Below are 22,436 nucleotides of genomic sequence, written 5' to 3' on the forward strand. Positions count from 1 at the left end.
CATTTTCAGGGTTTCCTATTAACTGATAAAACCTACAGGCAGTTTCATTTTAAATTCTTGTTTAATAGTATTATCTTTTGCATGTTAGTCTGATTTGTTATTTTTTTTTACTGTATTTGCAACCAAAACAAGGACGATGGGACTCAAAGGAACAGCTTATGTGTTCATGATGCTAGCTCTAAAAACTATCCATTTTCTTAAACCCCATTTGGGGTCTCAGAGTTGCTGGAGCTTGTCTCTTCTGTTGGGCCAAGGCGGAAATACAATCACCTCCGAATTACAAAACATCAAAAACAAAATGTGTGGAGGCTGCATTTGAATATTTCTGTCCTTAAAAAGCGAGTCAACATGGTCAGAAACGTTCTCCACCTGTTGCATGTCCGTGTCGGACGTTTATTGTGAAAATTTCCGGAAGTGCAGCGCGCTCACCATCCCGCCAGTGCGCTGCGCTCGCGGTGGTTTCTGCTGGGTCCGCCCCTGTCCTCCCGATGAATTTCGCCCGTGCTCGTCCGGCCGAAGGAGGAAAAGGAGCACGGAGTGAGCAGGAGTCGCGCTAGCGGACACCAAACAGCAGCCGGCGCCTCCAAACCAGCTCTCCCGCTGCCGCGAGACTGTTGTCGGAGCCGCGCGCGCACAGGTGGTTCTCCGCGGCCAAACGCTGTCGGTGCGGCGCTCGGCTGTGGTCTCCCGGTGGTCTGTGGACGGATAGTCAGCTTGGACGCCTGCCTGCCTCTTCCTCCCGCCAGGTGAGTTCCCGTGTGGTAACCGTTGGCGGCGGAGTCGAACAGCTCCGAGCAACAGTTGGTCACCGTGAGCCCCGCCTTTAGTCCAACTGACGGCGCCCTCCCGTTTAGCCTAACACCCCCACACGCCCCCAACGCGTGGATTGAGTTGCTCCCCGTTGAGTCTTGTTGGACTTTAACAGGTGACGGCCGGAGCTTCCGTCCAGCGCCGCTGGGCCTCCTGTTGTTTCCCCACAGGCCCCGCCCACACTTCGCTTCTGAGTGATTTCTTTTGAAGAGCCGCTGGATTGTTCCAGAACAGAGGAGTTCTCACGAAGACCAGCAGACAGTGGTTTCTGTCTGGACTGTTCAGCGTGGAGGCCGAGATCTTCAGCCCTGCTGAAGTCCTGCCAGGGGCCAGAACACAGACCGGCCATTGATGAGGCTGACTCATTAATACTCCGTGCAGCTCCACCGGAGCCTCCGTCAGAGTGCCCCCCAACCACCACCATAGCCCCCATCAAAGGCTGCCCCCCCCCCCCCCCCCGCCTGAGACTGCCCCTAATAGAGGCTACCCCATCATAAGCCGTCTCAGAGGGTGCCCCCGTCAGAGGCCACTGACATCAGAGGCTGCCCACGCCAGAGGCCGCCCCTGCCAGAGGGTGCCCCCTTCTGAGGCCGCCCCTGCCTGAGACTGCCCCTAATTGAGGCTACCCCATCAAAGGACGCCCCCGTCAGAGTGTGCCCACACCAGAGGCTGCCCCTGCCAGAGGGTGGCCCCTTCTGAGGCTGCCCCCGCCTGACACTGTCCTTAATAGAGGCTACCCAATCAGAGGACGCCCCCGTCAGAGGGTGCCCACAACAGAGGGTGGCCCCTCCTGAGACTGCCCCTAATAGAGGCTACCCCATCCGAGGCCGCCCCCGCCGGAGGCCGACCCCGTCAGAGGCCACTGCCGCCTAAGGCTGCCCCTAATAGAGGATACCCCACCAGAGGCCGCCCCTGCCAGAGGGTGGCCCATTCTGAGGCCGCCCCCGCCTGACACTGCCCCTAATAGAGGCTACGCCATCAGAGGACGCCCCTGTCAGAGGGTGCCCACACCAGAGGCCGCCCCTGCCAGAGGGTGGCCCCTTCTGAGGCCTCCCCCGCCTGAGACTGCCCCTAATAGAGGCTACCCCATCCGAGGCCGCCCCCGTCAAAGGCCACCCCCGTCAGAGGCTGCAGCACAAGCAGGTCACACAGACACATGCTCGGATGTTTCATTCTGGGGGAGTGAAAAACCACAGAGGGGGAAGGAGCCCCCAAGATTTCATAATAACTGAGATGCACATGAGTAAGAATGAGCTGAAGCTTGACTCAGCAGAAATGTCCTTACGCCACTGGAAACTGCAACTCCACAGCATTCAGAAGAAACGGCGCTGAAGGAACGGAGTAAGTCATGGGCTCAGGGTAACCCTGCGTTTGGGCCACGTTCAGTCCTGGGGAGGCGTCTGCCTGACAGAATGCCGTCGGACTCGATGGACGGCTCTGTAGGCCAGTTTCAAACGGGAAGATGCCAAAGAGTTTGGGGCTTCTCGTCACAGCCGCTTCCCCACAGCGCTGTGTCGTTCCCCCGGCATCAGCGGCGCTGACGTGGGAGGGATGACTGCTAGCTTCAGTTTTTCTCAATGGTCTCACTACGTCCTTCATAGTCTGAGTGATTCACATTCTTCAACATGCTTCCCTCACATTTAGCCAGAGTCATGAGAACATTTGGTATTCTATACTCTTCATTAAAGGTCCTACATCCTGCTTTTCTAAACCTTCCAGAGTAAAGTATATCCAGATATATGATCATATATGACCTTTGGATCATTAAAGAACCATTTTTTGTGAAATATGACTTATTTCCAGTACATTTTCCTTCCAGGAAGTAAGAAGACTCGATCTCTGAGGCGCCGCCTTTCTGGCCTTGTGGGTACCGCCCATTTCATGACGTCATCCCAAAGTCGGTGTCAGCAGTGTGTCTGTGATTCTCCCACGAAAACAAACTACATCGGAATTTTTGCAAAGACGGATGTTCATATTGTGCATATAAAAGGAAAGGGTTTAGCCGATCACCGTTAGCTCCACAGAGAAAATGGGCGTGTCTGTTAGTCTGGCAATGCAGACTCTTCCTGGAAGGGGTGGTTCCTCACTTTCTGATATCACAATGTGAGAACCCGCTCGTTTGTATAGATTGGGAGGAGCTGGTGCTCAGACAGCAGGTTTTTGGAGGAAAAGTCAGATCAAAATACCACTTTGAGTTGTTTTAGTGAAGAATTATTACATTATAAAACACTTCAGAGCTCAATAAGTTGATTATTGCATGATATAGGCCTGTAAAGATGCTAAGGCCTGTTTTTGTCTCGGCTCACTGCTGTTCAAAACATGTTAAAAGCAGAAATCTCAGCTGCAGCCAAATAAAAACAACTTTTCTTCTAGAACAGAATTTGGACCCCGTTCTCTCTCTGGATTTTGTTTTTCAATTGTTCTTTCTGATACAATATACTTTAACACAGGGCTGCTCATTACCTGGGTCAGGTGTGTTCATTTAATCAGAATCTGGAGACATCTGATTGAGCTAACCAGCAGTTAGTAGGGCTTGGAGATCTGGATAACAGTCAGGGGGGTAGATCTCCAGGACCAGGCATGAGCGGCCCTGCTTTAACATCTGTAAATAATGCCTTCATTTTTAAAGAGCTGTATTGAAACAGCTTGGTGCTGACCACCAACAGTTTGAGTGTTTTGGAGTCTCTTTTTCTGACTCAGAGGGCTCTGAAACGGAACCACGCTGAAGTCCCGGGCCGTCTCCCAGCACACCAGGCATGTCTCCCTGTCTCTGGATCCACCAAAAGCCCAGGCACAGCCCGCCCCGGTCCAGCAGGGGGCGCTAGGTTCTGCTGTTGGGAGTGAGATCAGTCATGGCTGGCCTTCACAGCACCACTGCCCTGTTCTGAGTCCAAGGACCGGTGCAGTGGCCTTAAGGTGGACCTGCTCAAGAGCTGTACTTTGGGGCCTGATGGACAGTGGCCTGGCCCGCCTAGTGTAGTGCTGGTGGGCCCCTAATTTAGGTTTACTGATCAGCTCCAGTCAGTGAAGGACATGTTGAACCCTGACGGGATTAAAAGAAAACATTGAAGGTTCAGTTGTTGTTCTTGGAGCCAGCTGGTACTTCCTGTTTGGAACGCTGGGGGGAGGAGTTACTCAGTCCAGTCATCTTATACAGTCAATGAGAAAAACCTGACCATTGAAGGAAAATCCTCTCCAAATCTGCCATCAATAATTTAAGGGTTGGCATTCAGGTTGGATCTTGTCCCAAAACCTTCAATAACCAGTTCTGTTGCAGAAGGGTCAGAATGTTCTCATCATATCCGACTCCCGGGTCTGGACGACTCTGGTCTGCGGGACACTTGGTACCAGGCTGCTCGGACAGAAAACACGACTAAGACACACCGGGACGAATATTCCCCAGGCGTTATTCGCCAGCGTTTTTCGCCACGTTTTTTGTGTTCACACCCAGGCGATTTTCGCTGACGATGAGCAAACATGCAATTTCATTCCCTGACAATAGATGACGCTTAATGTAAACAGAAATACTCCTGTACACAAGGTGGCGCTGCGCAACTTTACGCTTCTTAAAGTCGCTTTTCACTCAGAAGAAGAGAGCAAGTATTTACGCGCTTGTCAGAATCATACAAAGAAAACATGAATATTTCAAGCACCCGTTGCTCCAACTGGTGCTTGGTTCGGGGATATTTTAGAATGTCCGTCATTATTTCTTTGTGGCAGTGTAGACGCTACTTGGCGTCTATCTTCTTCGCTGGTATGTGTGCTCAGCAAGGCAGTTTTGTGTTTGAGTGCCCCCAAGTTGCGTTTTACTGTAACTTCAGAAGCTCCAGACACGTGTGCAAAAAATTCTCATTGGTCGAATAGATTTCGACGTGATGCGTCGGAAAAAAAAAACGAACCCGAGGCGTTTTTTTTTTTTTTTTTTTTTTTTGACGCTTTGACGCGTGGCGTTTTTTCGCGTCGGTGTGCACACTCTCATTGGTGCCCTTTGTTTAGTAACGAGGCGTTAAACCGGCGAAATTCGTCCCGGTGTGAACGGGCCTTAACACTGTTTCAGTTGGACTTAAAGTCTGACTCTGAACGATCTATTTTAGAAATATCAGTTTTATATGGATTTAATTATTTGGTTGAATGAATCTGTCAGTCCGTTGGAGAGCTCTGTGGGGCCAAACAGGTTGCAAACTGCTGCCATTATTGACATTTAGCTCTGAGTTCAAATGATTTGTTCTTTCCTCGATAGTGTGGAGGCAGCGTGGTCTAAAAAAGTATCTAACTCCACCCCCAAGCTCATAACTCCACCCTCCACCTCCAGCCCTTGTTGGAGATTTCCAGCTGTCGGTGGAGGTTGTGAAGCTCTCCAGACGTGTGGACAGTCAAACAGCTAAATCCAGTAATGATGCCGCCCTATCCCACCGTGACAACCCCGTCTTTCTCCGTTCATCCAGTTTTTAGCTTGGGAACAGACTGGAGCACATGTGTCACAGTCTGACCCCAGACATTGATGAACCTGTAAGAAAAGATGTTAGACCAAAGTGCAGAGAAAGTCAGAGTGTAGAAAACAGAGCTTGAATAGATCTGTTTCTGATGCACTTTTTCTACTGCAAGTCATGGAATGTTAATAGTTGAAAAGTTTAATCATATTTTTATTGAATGACATTATACAAATATTAAATTTGGTTCTTTTGTTGTTGGCTTTGAAAAAGATTTACTTTACAAAGGAACTTGAAAAGATATGGTGAGAGACATTATTTATGTATTTAAATCAGAAAAGAATAGCACTGATGTGTCTTTTATTTCAAGTTTCATTTTTCATGTGTTTGTAATATCAAGCTTTGGTTTTTCCACATTCTGTGTTTACGCAAAACTACAGTTTGTTTCCACATGAAAAGGTTAAACATTACATATCAGTTGGAGTTAATTTTTCAATAAATATTGAGTTTGACCCGTGAATTTACTTCACCGCTTCATTTTGGCCCACTTTGAGTTTGACGTCCTGGACTGGAGAAACGCGCCTCCACCTCCACAGAGAGCAGGGAGTGAACAGGAGCTGAAGCTCCTGCAGACATTTGTGTTTTTACAAAGCAGCGCTCTGTTGTTGGTCATTTCTAATCCCCCCAAACTCCTGGGTGGGTCTTCAGACTGGCAGATCTATGTTCAGACAAAAGAAGGCGGGCTGTAGTCCAGACCTGCTGCCGGCGTTCTGGACAGACTTCTACTGCAGTACTGCATTGCTGCCGCATGGCGGTGCTGTCTGGCTTTGCTGGTGTGAACGGATGCAGGGCTTCCCCGTTGTCCTGTGGTGGTGAAACTGAAAACCTGGAAACCTGACGGGTCTCGTGCACATCCGTGCGTGTCAGGTCCTGACAGGTCCTTCTTAGGCTGAATGCATGTGAACCCCAGAGGGTCACATGACCGGCGCAGAGGGTCACATGACCAGCTCGAGTATTTACCGGAGGGTCATAAAACAGTTCCAGATTCACTCTGATAAAACTTTATCACTGCAGTTTACTGTCATGAGTTTGGAAGTGTTTGATTTCAGGGGGGGGTGTCTTGTATTTTCAAAGGTGGTAGAACAAGGAGAAGCAGTTTTGTCAGGCTGAACTTGTTTGCTTGTTTTCTATATAAAGGAAGGCATGGCTCTTCTCTGTATGCCATTTCCTATGACATCCATTGTATTTCATAATGCTGATGTCCAAATATGGGCATATCCTTTGAGGGGTGAGAGTCCAGCTGGCATAAAGCTGCTTCCTGTCGGGCAGGTACGGCAGGGAAGTCCTGGAAATGAGCGTCTTAAGCTGTAAAACGGTGACGCTTCCCAAATCTGTGCATGTGATCATTGGTGCTCTGAGCTAACTGGAGGAAAGGGCCATCCTGCAGCCAGCCCGCCGCCGCCAGTCTGCAGCCAGCCAGCGGCTCGCCCTGAAGACTCTTAGAGGATTCATCGATGAGGAATGTAATGGAATCTGCAAGGAGCTGCCTGGGTGTGTGAAGCTGGCTGGCAGAGGCCACGCCCCCTCTTCTGTAGGCGCTCTCTGAGTGTGTGCCCTCAGAACCAGGGCTGGATGGAGATGAGCTTCTGCAGCAGTGAAAGAAGCGGCAGTTGTTGTTATGTGACACACAATATCCTCCCGTCTCCTCATGCAGAGTTTGTGTTTCCTCCAGGCAGACCACCAACTGCAGCCACGGATTCTGTACTTTTGAAAGATTTGTGAGCACAGGAGCCGTTCATAGTTTTAAGCTGCTGGGATCTCTGGTTGTTTCTGCATAAACTTTATTTACTCACCAAAGATATTGTGGTGTACAATTGAATACACAACTGCAAGTACACACAGTTACAGACAATATGTATCCTATGTGTAACAAATCCAGAATTACGCACACACATTCATGGAGACTAACATAATAACAGGATGGGTTTCTGATCTCCAGTGACTCGTTAGCAAAGTGTAGCTGCAGAAGTCGTGTTGTCGGGTTGAATCCGGTCTGTCTTCACGTCCTGATGATCCTGACGCTCCGCTCTACCACGTCTGAAAGCTCTTCACTTTCAGCCACTTTGAATTCTTTGTGTCTTGAGGCTTTGCCGAGTCCTCCAAAGCCCAGAGTTGACAACCGACTGCCGTGGCCTTAAGCCGGTAAACCGGGTCATGAAGTCGTATCATGAGGTTCTTGGACTTTGAATGTGGGTTACTCAACATGCAGCCATGTGCTAAACATGCCTGCTGGTCCACCAGCATGCAGGCTGATGTCATGATGGTGCCGGTGGCTGTTGTCCTGTCTCAGCCTCCCTGCAAAGCTCTCATGGCGTTTTCCGCTCATCCGCATGCTTGGCATTCCTGCTTGTTCACAAACGTCCCTCTCATTTGTGCAGCTGATGTGGATCACCGGGTTCTGAGGAAAATGCCGGCCCTGCTTCATATAAAAACCACCTGACTGCTGCTTCAGGAGTCGGTCCTTGTTTTTAGCGGTGGAGGTCTGTTTAGGCAGATCCCTCCTGTGAAAACCCTCAGAGGTTTAGCAGTTTTTGGACATATGAACTGAAGCAGGGGCTCACACGTTCAGTTGTGCTCTTCTGCATTGGATTCGTTTTTATTCATTGTTTTTTAAGTATTACCAAGAATCAGACCAATTCAGACGTCTGGCTAAAGTTCTTTTCATTTAAACCAAGTTTTTTCTCAGCTGAAGCGACAGGCGTCTCCAACAAGACGGTTGATCAGAGCCTAAGTGTGCACAGCCAGACCAGTTTTCCGACCTCACCTCAGTGTTCTCCTCATGCAGAACAGTCTGTCCCACATACATGTGGATGGGCGGGGCCCCGGGGTCCTCAGAGCTGCTTGGCGGTCATATTTCCTGAAAGGCTCTTTGATGCCGTCCTCAGCTGCTGGACCAAGGTCCTGCTTTGACTCCAGAATCTCCCAGTCTGGCCCAGGAGCGTGAGGCTGTCGGCGCCGTCACGTCACAGGTCACAGCGGCTGGATAACACCTGAACTGATGGCGTTTTGGTTCTATGAAGAGTGCTGCTTTGGACCACTACAGTTCTTAAAAAAATCATACAAATATAACCCTAACCCTGCAGAAATCTGAAGGACGTTGTGCTCAGCGCTGCAGGGACGTACCTGGATAAATTAAGGTTCAACACACAACAGAAAGGTTCTATAGTTTTAGACCTTCTGTTGGTTGGCTGGAGGATTTTTGTTTTTGATGCTGAGAATCTGTCTCTGCAGACGTGAGGAGTTTCCCTCGGTGCTAAAATGCACAAAGATTTTACTTTTGTTTTTTAACCTGAATGAAGTTCTGCTGATCCCTCGTTCCTGTTTGACAGGCTGGGCTTGTTTGATAATCATAATAATGGCACAGAAATGACGGATCCCGCTGTCATTTAGAGAGTTATTCCAAGCCAAACTCTCTGTTTTACGTGTAAAACTTGAAAAATGATTTTGCTCCTGAAACAGAACAATGAACGTTCATGTCCGTGTCTGTGATTGGCTGTTGTTGGGGCACATCTGTGCATAAAACCACTTTTGTTTGCTCGTATTTTTTCAGTTTGAAGTGCAAATGAGTAATCCAACAGTATTTTCAGGTTTTCTGCTCAAAGCAGTGAGTGTTACAATAATGGTACAAAGTCCCTTCTAGCTGTCATGAGTGTCGGAGATGAAAACAGCAAAGTCACTGTGATCCTGCTGAGTCACAGTTCAATAGTTGCAGTGTTTACTTTCTGTGTCCAGGAGTATTCTGAACACCATAAAACACATCTACCCTCACAACTGGACTTTGGTGCACAGGCTCCAACACACACACACACACACTGATGAGCACACACAAACACACACACAGATGAACAACACACACACACCATCCCGTTTATGTGACCTCGTGAGCAATCCCATTTCCTGTGTAAAATCAACCAGTAGGTTATTTTCTGATGTATTTCTAACGTAAACCCCCTCCACTCCCCCACCCGGGGCAGACCTTTGGCCCCTTTACTCCACCCTCTCTGCTAACACACGCCGTGAGGGGCGGAGTCTGGAAAGACTGCATGCGTTTGTTTATTGTTCCGTGTTGGAGCAGAGATGGAGATCCATTGTGTGAAATCTGCCTTCATCATGAATAGTTTCTTTCTATGAGGGGCTGAGGAAGACCCACGCCCCCTCGCTGGGAGCTTGATGGCGCTCTAGTTGCCGCTCATCGGTCTGTGGCGTCAAACCGAGTGCATACAGCGGCATAACGTACCGCCTCACAGTTTTACGCTGCACGCCCGTCGCTCTTTTCTGCAGCGTTCCATCCACCCTGCTGCTGCAGCCAAGCAGCGAGACGCTGAGGCCTGGGCGCCGGCGTCTCCTCGGCTGATTTACGTGGGTGGTGACGTCTGAACGGCTTTATCTGCCACAGGCCTCAGTTTGCTTTGGCTTGATGACGGCCTGTCACTGTGGAGCAGGAGGCTCCTGTCTGTTGTGGAGCAGAATCTGATCGTTGGGATGGCCGCCAGCTGGCGTCTACGGTGAGCAGACCTGCTCCAGCTGTAGGGATCTTTGATACTTTTAACACAGGAACCCCCCCCCTTCAACGTCAGGGATGCCCCACATCTTTGACGGCCGTTTCTGGAAGGACGTTCAGCGCTGAGAGCTGCTGCAGCGTTTTACCGTCATCTTCTGTTATCGGCGTGTTTCTGAGGTCTTTGTTTGGGATCTGAACATCTCCCATCCTAAATCCACTCATGCACTTTTATGTATTCTTAACTGCATGGCCGATCCAGGAAGCTGCAGGTGTCTTTACGTTTTGATTGAATACACTTGCTATCACTAATGTGGGTCGTGTCTTCGTAGTTGAAACAGATAAGTGGGGACCTAAGGGAACCTTCAGTGTTTCAGCATCCAGTGCACAGGCCTGCAGCAGACTGAAGCTGCTCCTGCTGCTGTCACACTTTCAGTGGATATTTCTGGAAGTGTGTGCTTGCAGAGGAATCCCAGCCTGTTCATGTTCCTCACAGTCACAGCGATCACATCAGCACACGGCTCCGTCTGATTCCAATGGGTTTCATATCCAGACCGTCTAACACATGCGGGTGGGCTGAACGAGGACTTTCGTTTCAATTGCACCACCAACTCTGTTAGGAGGGCGGGTTAGGAGGGCGGGGTCCTCCCTGCCATGCTTATCTCTGAGGCCAAACCTGCAGCCCTGCAGGCGTGTTCCATGTTAGAAACCAAGTCTGCAGCACGGACCGAGCAGCTCTGGCCCAAAAGCAGAGTGAGCTGCAGGCGGCCCGATGCTGAGAAAAAGGTCTGAGTTTATACTGAATCATATCTGATCCTCCAGTTAAAGGGGGCAGGGGAAGTCTAAAGGTCATGGTTGAAGTCCCTGTCTTGGTGCCTTTGATCCTTTTTCTTCACAGGTGAATGTATACTTAAAAAGATTTACCTGAGCTGTAGAATAGTGAAGGTTCTCTGTTCTCCGTCTCTGCGACATAAATATGAACGTTAAAGACGCAGAAGCTTCAGCCTCCAGAGAAGAAGCCTGTCCAAAGCATGGACAGACTTTGGACAGGCTGAGAGGAGCACGCCTGCAGGGGCGTCTTTTTTTGTTTACTGGTGCAGGTGGACATATGCAGGAAGGACTTTCTCTTTTTTTTTTAACTTTGTTTTTTATTGAGTGTTTTCCAGTTGTCAGTCTTTAAAAACATGGGTCAGCAACTACAACAAAAATAAACATAATACACGATAATTGGGCTGATTTTTTTAAAAAAAAATTCTTCAAAATCCTCTCAGAATTTTAGTGATTTTCCACATCCTGGAACCTTTTTTCCCTTTTTTTGTTGTTGTGAATGTCTAACTAAATGTTTTAGCTGAAATGTCATTTTTTCCATGGAGTAAATGCTCCACATGATCTTCACCTGGGGGGGTTAAGATCCCCCCTGGCTTTCTTGCTTGCCAGGAGTCATATCCTTAGCAGGTGAAGATCTTCATCCAGTACAGAGTCTTCAATATTTTCTAGGTACAGAATTGTAAACCCGTTTTCTCAGATGATATCCCAAATCATTTCTAGAAGATTTGTTACAACCTTCCAAAAGATAGTAGTCTAGGACACGACCAGAATATACGTGTACGATTCCTTCCTGACTCCCATAGTGTCTCCACCAACACTGAGGAGTTTTCAGTTGTTTTCTTTTGATTTGGGGCGTTCTAAAATACCGTGTAGGATCTTTTCATGCTAATTCCTTCCATATTTGAGAGCTGGTAGAAGAGCATTGAGACACATTTTAAACCAGTCTTCCTCAGTAGGTTTATGATTGAGCTCAGATTCACATTTACTTTTAATGTAGAGTGATGAACTTTTCCTGTTGTCAGTAAAAGAACGGTAAAATGTTGAAATAACCTTTGTTTTACTGTTTTTATAAGCGTCTGATATCACTTTAGTTATGGCGTCTCTTTTTTTTGGTTCTAGATCAGGTTTAAGTTCCTTTGTATAAAAGTCTTGAATTTGTAGGAATCTAAATAAATCTTGATTTTCGAGTCTAAATGTAATTTTTATTCCCTAACGCTGAGTAGATTGTCCTCTTTTATAATAGTGTACCATGCAGTTATTCAAAATCCTGTCTGGATATTTATTTAATTATTCATTTAAAGTATTTGTATTCTTTATGAGTGTGATGTTTCCTTTGATCTTTTGTCCATTTTCCACAACCTTGAATAGAGTTTTCTGTCTGTCAAACACCCAGAGTTAAGATGAGTGAGAAGATGGAAACAAATTCACTTTCATGCAGACTCCTTTCTATTTATTTTTTCTTTAAATCCAGTAAACCCAATAAATTACTTTAATTTTATGGATGAAGCAGCTATGAGTTTGTTGCGGGTCTGGAATCATAAGCGGTAAGTCTAAGCCCCGCCTCTCTGCCTGTTCGTTGTTTTCCTCTTGTGTGCAAACCCCCCCAGCGTGTTCTACACAGACAGCACAGCATACGGTCATCGTAGCAGCAAGGTGACAGGATAGTAGGGGCGCCCTAACACAAATGTAACTAATTTTACGTGGAAATTGTTGTTTTTAGTCTAGGGGGGGAAATAGGCTTTGTTTGGGCGTTCATGTGTCCCTACGAAATCACCACTGACCATCCAATAACAGACTCTGGTGGGCGTTCACAGCTGCAGACACGCCCCCTCCACATGTTCACTCTGTCCACCACGACAATCTGAGAACATGATAGTTACAAAAACACAGAGAGCTGCAGCAGAAGGAGGAAAGAGACGCATGCGGCTCCGGAGCCACCAGTTGCCGACCCCTGGTCTACCCAGTGTCTAAATATTGAATCATATTGGTTTGGTTGGAAATTTGGGTCATATGCGATTCCAATTGAGTATTTTTCTTTCATTTTGCAGTTTGTATTTTAACTACTTTGTCCCATAGTTTTACTGTAAAGGGTGTAATTGAGTCAACATTCCTTTGGTTATAGTCAGTCTGCTTAATGTCACCTATAATCTGTTGTATTGGTATATTTATGCTTTTAGTCTCCATTTCTTTCCATCTTGCTTCATATTCTGGTGTACACCAGCAGACTAATGGAAGGACATTCTCATCCTGTGGGTTCAGACTCAGGACCTTCTGCATGTGGAAGTGGTTTTTAGACACCGGTACTCGGTGATCCACGTGAAGTTCCTGAACAGAATGTTTCCCACGCGTGATGATGTGAGCTGACTGTGCTCCGTTATCTTCATCATCCGACAGTCTTACTGTTTGTGTCAGTTCGCCTTCTGAAATCCACTATCACTATTTGTTACAGCATAGAGGCGTGGCCGAAGTTCCACGCCGGCTCTGCGTCCCCTCCTCTCCATAAACACAATCGCACTTTACTCAGTAACCAGCCTGATGACACGGCCATGATGAAGATGAGGTCAATGTTGACGGCAAAACAGCGGAGCCGTCCATCCGCTCGGTCGTGTCTCAGGAGGTTCTTACTCCACTAGAGAAGTGCTGAGTCAGCAGAACGCTACTTTTAGCTCTGCCTGCTTTCCAAAGCAGCAGGAGCGTGCTGGAGGAGTGTTCAGGGATCCCAGGAGCAGTGTGCGTCTGCGTGGACTAACTCTGTGTCAGCGTGATGTCTGCTTTTGCTGGGGCAGACGTCTGCGCAGACCCCGCAGGACCTTTGTTTATAAATAGGACTTATTTAAAGTGAAGCTGCTTTATCTGGCGTTTTCAGAAAAGATGTCAGACATGATGGAGATGAAAGTTTGTAACTTCTTCCAAACTGAAGACAAAGGCTGATTGGTTTTTTTGGGCTTCAGACTATAAACCTGGTTATAAAAGTGTCTCCCCTGTGATCTCAGACTGACTTGAAGTAAAATCTTTCATGCCCCCCCCCCCCGTCTGACAGCTGATTACATTTACCCTCAGAGCCAGCAGCCTCTCTTTATTGAAGGAGCTGCAGAGGTTTTCTGAGGGACCACACAGGCTGCAGACCACAGAGGACACTCTAGCGGCAGACGCACACGTGTGAGGGTTGGTGCTAATGGCACTGACTCATAATGGAGCCCTGTTCTCAGCTCTTTGAACTCTGTTAATGAAGTGCACGTGTGTTTGGGTGTGCTGCTGTGTGTTTTTGTGCATGCTTATATGTGCGTGCATTTGTGTTTTTCTCTGTGTGCAAAGATCTGTGTGTGGGCAGACAAGGATGTGTGTGCGTGCGTCCTCATGTGTGCATGTTAGTGTGTGCACTTGTCAGCAGAGCTCTGTGCAGTTGGTGGTCCTGGCTGCTACCTATATGCTGTGTGTGTGTGTGTGGGGGGGGGGGTTCTCCGTGTTCGGAATGGCCAATACTGCCCCCCATGTTCTTTAGGGCTGCACAAAGGTGACCCGCACAGTGACCCACACAGGTGACACACACAGTGACCCACACAGTGACCCACACAGGTGACCCACACAGTGACCCACACAGTGACCCACACAGGTGACCCACACGGTGACCCACACAGTGACCCGCACAGTGACCCGCACAGTGACCCACACAGTGATCCACACAGTGACCCACACAGTGATCCACACAGTGATCCACACAGTGACCCACACAGTGACCCACACAGTGATCCACACAGTGCCCCACACAGGTGACCCACACAGTGACCCGCACAGTGATCCACACAGTGACCCACACAGGTGACCCACACAGGTGACCCACACGGTGACCCACACAGTGATCCACACAGGTGATCCACACAGGTGATCCACACAGGTGACCCACACAGTGACCCGCACAGTGACCCGCACAGTGACCCACACAGTGATCCACACAGTGACCCACACAGTGATCCACACAGTGACCCGCACAGTGATCCACACAGTGACCCACACAGGTGACCCACACAGGTGACCCACACGGTGACCCACACAGTGATCCACACAGGTGATCCACACAGGTGATCCACACAGGTGACCCACACAGGTGACCCGCACAGTGACCCACACAGTGATCCACACAGTGACCCACACAGTGACCCACACAGGTGACCCACACAGTGACCCACACAGTGACCCACACAGGTGCCCCACACAGGTGACCCACACAGGTGACCCACACAGTGACCCACACAGGTGACCCACACAGGTGACCCACACAGGTGACCCACACAGTGACCCACACAGGTGCCCCACACAGGTGCCCCACACAAGTGACCCACACAGTGACCCACACAGGTGCCCCACACAGGTGCCCCACACAGGTGCCCCACACAGGTGACCCACACAGTGACCCGCACAGTGACCCGCACAGTGACCTGCACAGTGACCCGCACAGTGACCCACACAGTGACCCACACAGGTGACCCACACAGGTGACCCACACGGTGACCCACACAGTGATCCACACAGGTGCCCCACACAGGTGCCCCACACAGGTGACCCACACAGTGACCCACACAGGTGCCCCACACAGGTGACCCACACAGTGACCCGCACAGTGACCCGCACAGTGACCCACACAGTGATCCACACAGTGACCCACACAGTGACCCACACAGGTGACCCACACGGTGACCCACACAGTGATCCACACAGGTGATCCACACAGGTGACCCACACAGGTGACCCACACAGTGATCCACACAGTGATCCACACAGTGATCCACACAGGTGACCCACACAGGTGACCCACACAGTGACCCACACAGGTGACCCACACGGTGACCCACACAGTGATCCACACAGGTGATCCACACAGGTGATCCACACAGTGATCCACACAGTGACCCACACAGTGATACACACAGTGACCCACACAGTGATACACACAGGTGATCCACACAGTGATACACACAGTGACCCACACAGTGATACACACAGTGACCCACACAGGTGACCCACACAGGTGACCCACACAGGTGGCCCACACAGGTGACCCACACAGTGACCCGCACAGTGGCCCACACAGTGATCCACACAGTGATCCACACAGGTGACCCACACAGTGATCCACACAGTGACCCACACAGGTGACCCACACAGTGATCCACACAGGTGACCCACACAGGTGACCCACACAGGTGGCCCACACAGTGATCCACACAGGTGACCCACACAGTGATCCACACAGGTGACCCACACAGTGATCCACACAGGTGACCCACACAGGTGATCCACACAGGATTCATCTCCTTCTCCTCTGACAGACGTGACGTTTCTGCTCCTGATGTTCTTTATTCTCCCAAATCAAAAGTTAAAGAAAGGAAGTTCTAGAGCTGAAGATCTTAAAAAAGTTGATGCAGATGTTTGGTTTGCTGCTCTGACCGTGAGATCCACCTCTTCGTGGATGGAGACTCTTTCTCCTCTTTGCTCTGCTTTTCTGTCCGTCTGTCACTTTACTTTGATTTGCTGTGGATGGAAACCAGAACATGTTCATTTTTGATTGACATCCTTAAACTCCCCCTCCGATGCACTTGTTGCCTTTTTCTTATGAAAGAGAACAAATGTAATAAAAATCATTTGATGTTTGCATTTGAGTATTTCTCCTTTTACATTGCTGTCAATCAAACTGTCACAAAGAGGCTCTGTTTGAATTATTGAGCTGTTGTGATGTCACAACGGCCCAGGAGCACATGTGCATTGCAGAAGCTGCCTGATCTGCCCTGTCCAGAGAGCAATTCCTCCATCGTCCTCACTTTTCTAGGAGCTTTAGGGTTCGGGGCTGTAGCCGTTTGGTGAAGACTTTGGTGCTTTTGGACGAGTTTGGAGTTTAGAGTCATCACAGACAGGTTCGTGAGGACCAGATGGAGAACGTTTGGTTCTTGCTTCAGACTTCCTAATGCTCTGAAAGCTCCTGATGGTGTTTGTCTCTTTTAACACATCCTTTTCATTCTTACAAAACACAACAGGAAACGTCTCTTTTTCAGTCCAAAATCCTGCTGCTGCTGCTGGATCTGTTTTTTTAGTGGTTGATATGGACTCATTGGGTCTCCTGAACCCTGAATTTGACTTTTTTTCTAAAAAAGAGTGAAGGTAGTTTCTGCTCCTCTGAATCCAACCTGGAGCTCCGACTGTGAGGGAAAGTTTTCAGGATTCTCAGTGGTCAGTTGTTGTCCTACAGGCCTGTTGTTTGCATTTATCGAAGGTTCCACTTCATAATAAGAGGAGCAGCTCCTGACCTATGTCTGTTCTTCCTTTCAGTGCCGTCCTCTCATCCAGGATGTCTTCTAAGGCGCCCAGCTCCAACAGCGTCGCCCACGCCCGCCGGATAGTGCAGCAGCTGAAGGTGGAGGCCGGCTTTGAGAGGATAAAGGTACACCGCCTGTAGGGTCTGCTTTCTGTCTGCACCTTCTCTCCATGGCTGCTCCGCGGGAGGAAGGTGGGACTTCTGCTGTCCTTAATTTCCTTCCAACTAGCCGCCCACTCGTCTGTTTCACCTTATTGTTCAGGCGCTTTTGTCCGTTTCTTGGACTTTAGGTCAAACATTCAGTGTGCAAGAATTTGGCCTCTACGGTGATCCTGCTAAAAGGATTCTGGACGTAAAAGTTCTTTTATGTTTAACCAGGTCCCCCCAACAGCACATACACATGAAGAGGTGTTGGTTCAACACACAGATCTGTTACATCTGTGTGTCTGTCAGAATAATTCACAACAATTAATTTGTAAACATATTTGATGCCAAGCAGTCGCTGTACCGGTCCGTTGTGGTGAAGAGAGAGCTGAGCCAAAAAGCAAAGCTCTCAAATTACCGGCCGATCTTCGTTCCAATCCTCACCTATGGTCATGAGCTCTGGGTCATGACCCAAAGAACCAGGTCCTGAATACCAGCGGCCATATCTGAGGTCATAACTTCAGTTCGTCACTGATTAGTAAATCGGTGTTCAAAACACACCTGTACACGTTTACATGCTGTTATGGGAACCTGAACATTTTCACACGCATACAAAAACTGGATTCTCGGGCTTCAATAGATTTTCCACACCGATAATTTGGTTTCACTAAAGCAGCCAGAGATGGAGGACGTGGTCCACTCCAGACAGAGTCCAGGTCCTCAGCCTCCCTGTTCAAAATTCTGGATGTGGGTGTGTGTGTGTGTGGGGGGGGGGGGGGGGGGGTGTTCCCTCAGCCAGACGTTCACAGCATGTTTGGGTCTGCCAGGTCTTTCCGACCTCCTTCCCCGCCAGCTAATCGGACTCCCCAGCAGGTACTGGTGGTGGACACCCCCCCCCCCCCCCCCCCCCTTTACCCGAAGTTCGATCCTTGACCTCCGGCCTTAGGTGTCCTGGTGCCACGTGCACGGATGGACACCCTCGTGTTTGATCCGACAAGAGAAGGTTCTGATCGGGCTCAGATCAGGTAGGCCATTCCTCCCGATCACGCCCCTCCAGGCGCCGCCGTCACACATGGGCAGCGGTCAGACGCAGCGAGATGACACAGGATCAAACCCCTGCAGCAAAGACCCAACGTGGTGTGAGCTGCGTTCAGAGGTGGGCGGTTCCTCTGCGGCCCAGCCCCCCCGGCGGCCCAGCCCCCCCATCATGAAATCTGGCATTTGGCAGCCTTTTAATGGAACGAATAGAAGTCCATATGTTTGTCTGAAGCTGGATTTCTGAAAGATTTCAACTGTTCTTCACTTCCAAGTTGAACATTTTCTAAAGCTGTTTGAGGCCAGAGTGCTGCTCGTTTTAGAAACAGATCAACACTTTTGCTCCCTTTCAGTGAAAACTCTCCGATAACTAAGAATGTAGTTTGAAACGGGAAAACGGGTCCATTTTTGAACCAAACAAACACTGCAGCAGCTGCTGACTGAGCATGTGCAGATGCATCCATGAGCTCTGAATCCCTGCCTGTTCCTGTTCCTGCAGGTATCCAAAGCCTCTGCAGACCTGATGACCTACTGCACCGAAAACGCCAGAAACGACCCTCTGCTCATGGGCATCCAGGCTTCGGAAAACCCCTTCAAGGACAAAAAGCCCTGCACTATATTGTAGTGGGCGCAGTGTAGCCTTTGTGTCTTTTTTTTTGGTCATTATTGTTGCTGTATCCTTTTTTGGGTTGAGGGGTGGATCGGATCGTCAGCATTAGGTGGAGGCGAAACCCTCGTGCGCCGTGAGCTGTGATGTCATCAGGTGCAGTTTTTAGTGTCAGTCTTTCCTGGATGTGGGCGGAGACTCTGAGCCTTGGTCTAGAAACGCTCCCGTCTCCGGCGGCGTCGACTGTTATCTGCGTCTCTGATTTGCCTTAAGAGCATCTGCCTGTCAGAGCGTTTGCTGAAGACCTTGCTGATGCGTCCACCTCTCTACTGCTGGTCCACCGCGGCGAGCAGCTTCTGTCACCTCAGCTCGGCGGAGTGACGGCAGAGCTCCTTCCGTCAGCAGAGGATGAAGAGGCCGGGGCCGGGGGGACTGACCGGGGCATTAGAAGCCTCTGCACAGGCACTTTCAGGAGTCTCTCTGATGCCCTCAGAGGGGCAGTTTTCTGGGATGCCAGTACGTCGTCTAACCCTCACCGCGTGCCACAGCAGACGTCTGTCAGAGAAACCTAAATGGATAATGAGCCACTCCCCCAAGACTCCGCCTCCGCTCGTCCTTTTCCTTCAGTTAACACTTGCGTCGGTGGGCGGGGTTTCGTTGTGATTTTGTGATCGTTGTGATTTGCTGGGAAAGTGTCTGCTGTGCTCAAAGCGACCGTCTAAAAGTCTGATCAAAGCCTTCACTCTAAAGCCTTACGTCTGTCGGCCTGGTGTTAGAAATAACACGCTTAATCAAAGTATTTCTTTGTATTTTAATCTGTGGGATGGAGGTGATTCACATCCATGTTGTGCCATTTGTCTGTCTACATGTAAATACCAGAAGATGTCTCTTCAGCGGCCCGTTTGCTGTGGTTCTGGTGTCGTTGCCTTCCCCAAAGGGTACCTTCGGGTCTGCCAGACCCTGCCTTCTACTGAGTTTTTGTACGACCGTCTGCCTGCTTTTGCTGCTCTGCAATAAAGTGATGCCTTCAGCAGGACCGGCCACATCATCACTTCTGTCCAGCTTCATGGTTCCTTTAGCGTCTGCTTCTCTACTCGTCTTTGTGATACCAACCTTTGTATGAAGACTTACAGACGAATAAACTGAAACATTCCTACAGTTCACTGCTGTGCCTTTGTCTCGATGGAGATGTGCCGAAGTGTTTCCTCTGCGCTTTGACCCGGTGACTCTTCAGGCCGACCCGAGCAGCCAGACTCTTGGCTCCTGGAGGCCAGACGTTTTTGGGAACGTTGGAGCTTTTCTCCCCTTCAGCTTGAAATGTTTCTGCTGCACCCTGAGGGTTGCTCTCAGGAACGTGGGCTTGTGTCGGGAAGGCTGCAGTCAGTGGGACGCTGTACCACAGCAGCTCTGCACATCGGTAGCAGTGGAGCCGCACGGCTGCGAGAACAGAGACGGGACATAATCTGCAGAGGCAGCAAAGCAGGTCTCATGCAGGTCCAAGTCAGCTGGTCTGTGGGGGGGTGTGTGTGTGCATGCAGTCCATTCCGTGTAATGGAATGTGCTGATGTGTAGGGGGGGGGTTTGCAGCTCATTCCTCAGCTGCACGTTTACCTGCTGCTCGTTTCTGTCTGATCCCTGCAGAGCAGAAGCTCCTTTTATTTCCTGCTCTGAGGCTTTAAACGTAGAAAAAAAGGTGCAAAAGATCCGGAAAAAAGAACTAAATTACTGACCAAGTGGCAAATCACTGCGGTAGAAAGACGGTTTTACCTCCTAGACCAGGACACACAAACAAACGCCAACCCAGCGGGTTGGATCTACTGCTTCTGGTTCTACAGAGCATCAGTGACTAGAGGCGGCTAAAACCTTTTCTACAACACAAGTGTGCATGTCAGAGGGGCTGATTGTTCTGTCTTCAAGGACATCACAGTAAGACGTGTTTGGAAATATGAGCACATCAGCAAAAAAACTAAAAAAAAATGAAGCATCCCTAACCCTAAACATGGGAAAAAAAACTTTTAGAATGAATCTTCTTGGACATTTTCCTGCATGAAACATCACCTCTGGGGTCGTTTAGCCTTTTCTCAGAGTTCTGTCATCGGTTCATGTGAATAGAAGGTAGTTTACTTAAACATACTTTTTTATGAGTAGATGTGTTAATAATTCTGCTGAATACTTGAACAAGTTTGAATCATGTCTGTGTTTTGTGAATGTGGTTAACCTCACGGCGTCTCTGGCAGACGTCCGTCATCTCTGACCCGGCGGCGTTTTCTCCAGGAACAGAGGCTCGTGTTGCTGCGTTTGACCCGGGTTCTACCAAACAGAACCACTTTCTGTTTTGAATTCCGGGGTAGCTGATCCCTCTCCTGAGGGCCGTTTGTGGAGCGGGCCCTGCTGTGAAGCCTGTTTTCTTGCTGCTTCAAAAGTCTCTTGGACTTGAGTGAACGTTTGTTCCTGCGGTTTAACCTGCAGCAGCTCCTCTCACCTGGTGCAGGTAAACGCTTTTATTAAACAATCCGATGAACAAACATACCGGACACAGTTGCTGCTGGATGCTTTGTCTCTGATGAATTCATTTCTGGTTTTAATGAGTGTGGAGAAGGGAGCCCTGCAGATGTCCAAAGTGTGATTGTGTTTGTTTTCCTGCAGTGAGATTCTCATGGAATCCTCTGCAGTTTGTTACGTTTGCTGCTGAAGGATCCTGTCCAGCTCCTGCAGCTGTGCTGTGTAGTTAAGGTGTGTCATGTTCTCACACATGTGGACTGAGGCTCTGCAGTGAAAGAGCTGCACCTCCTCAAAGCCTCTGAGGAGTCTCCTCAGTCCCACACGGAACATGGAGCTCAGCAGGAGGAGGAGGAGCTGTCCAAAGACCAAGCAGCCACATGACCCACGACCTTTCACACCGTGCCAAGGGGAACCAGGGGGCCCCGAGGAGCCAGGCAGAGCAGCTCCTCTGAGTCACCGGCCTGACGGTACAGACCCATTCCAGCCCGCCAGAACAGTTCTGCTGTAGAAACGCGGGGCTTCATGACGCAAAGCCGCACTATTTTTAGAAAACAAAGTTCCTAAAAATAACAATGAAGCTGCCAGTGAGGCAGAATTTACATGCAGGGTAGTTTGAGAGACAGAAGCATGCGCCGGGGGGGGGGTAATAAAGCAGTGAGACTGAATGAGATCACAGTTCATGTCTGTCCTCTCAGTGCTGAGGCAGAGACGACGCTCCAGACACCAACGCACTGCTCTGATTGGATGGCTAAGTGCAACTCAGGTGGTTTGAGGTACTAACCCTTCAGGTATGACAAAGGAGCCAGAGGATAAATGTCAAAGCAGTTCAGGTACCTGCAGTAATGTTGCAGCAGAGGGAGGTGGGGCTCCGATAAGGGACAGTTTTGAAATACCTGATGGTCACATGACCTCTCACTGAGGAAGCAGAGCAGGACCGGGAAATGCAGCAACTTCCCCCTCCCTCTCCTCTCGTGACTCCCGAGTTTCAAAGGGGTGGCCCGTCTTACATCAGCCGTATGACGCCGCCGCCCCCCCCCTCTGGAAAATCACCTGCCTGTGTGAGCACCGATGACACAGCAGGAAAGCGGAGGAGTGTGGGCGTGGCCTGAGCAGCTTTCACAATAGATGACACGCAGAAAGAAAGGTTCCAGGTGTTTCCAGGGATCTGCTCCTCAGTGAAGCTGCAAACGGCAGCAGGGAAACCCTCAGAGACCT

General features: G+C 49.5%; 1 protein-coding gene across 2 annotated transcripts; it reads left to right on the plus strand.

Moving 5' to 3' along the window:
* Positions 1–394: 394 nt before the first annotated feature.
* Positions 395–19,882, plus strand: gng12a (guanine nucleotide binding protein (G protein), gamma 12a). Of its 2 annotated transcripts, none has more exons than XM_004078655.5 (3): positions 395–746; positions 16,948–17,059; positions 18,612–19,882. In XM_004078655.5, the coding sequence occupies exons 2-3, from the start codon at positions 16,967–16,969 to the stop codon at positions 18,735–18,737; spliced, it is 219 nt and encodes a 72-aa protein (XP_004078703.1). In that variant the 5' UTR covers positions 395–746; positions 16,948–16,966; the 3' UTR covers positions 18,738–19,882. The 2 variants fall into 2 exon arrangements, with proteins under 2 accessions (XP_004078703.1, XP_020566442.1); XM_020710783.2 differs by lacking the exon at positions 395–746 and adding an exon at positions 9,380–9,805.
* The last annotated feature ends 2,554 nt before the right edge of the window (positions 19,883–22,436 follow it).

This window comes from Oryzias latipes, chromosome 17 (assembly GCF_053564925.1).
Source record: "Oryzias latipes strain Hd-rR chromosome 17, Olatipes_Hd-rR_3.1".
Lineage (NCBI taxonomy): Eukaryota > Metazoa > Chordata > Actinopteri > Beloniformes > Adrianichthyidae > Oryzias > Oryzias latipes.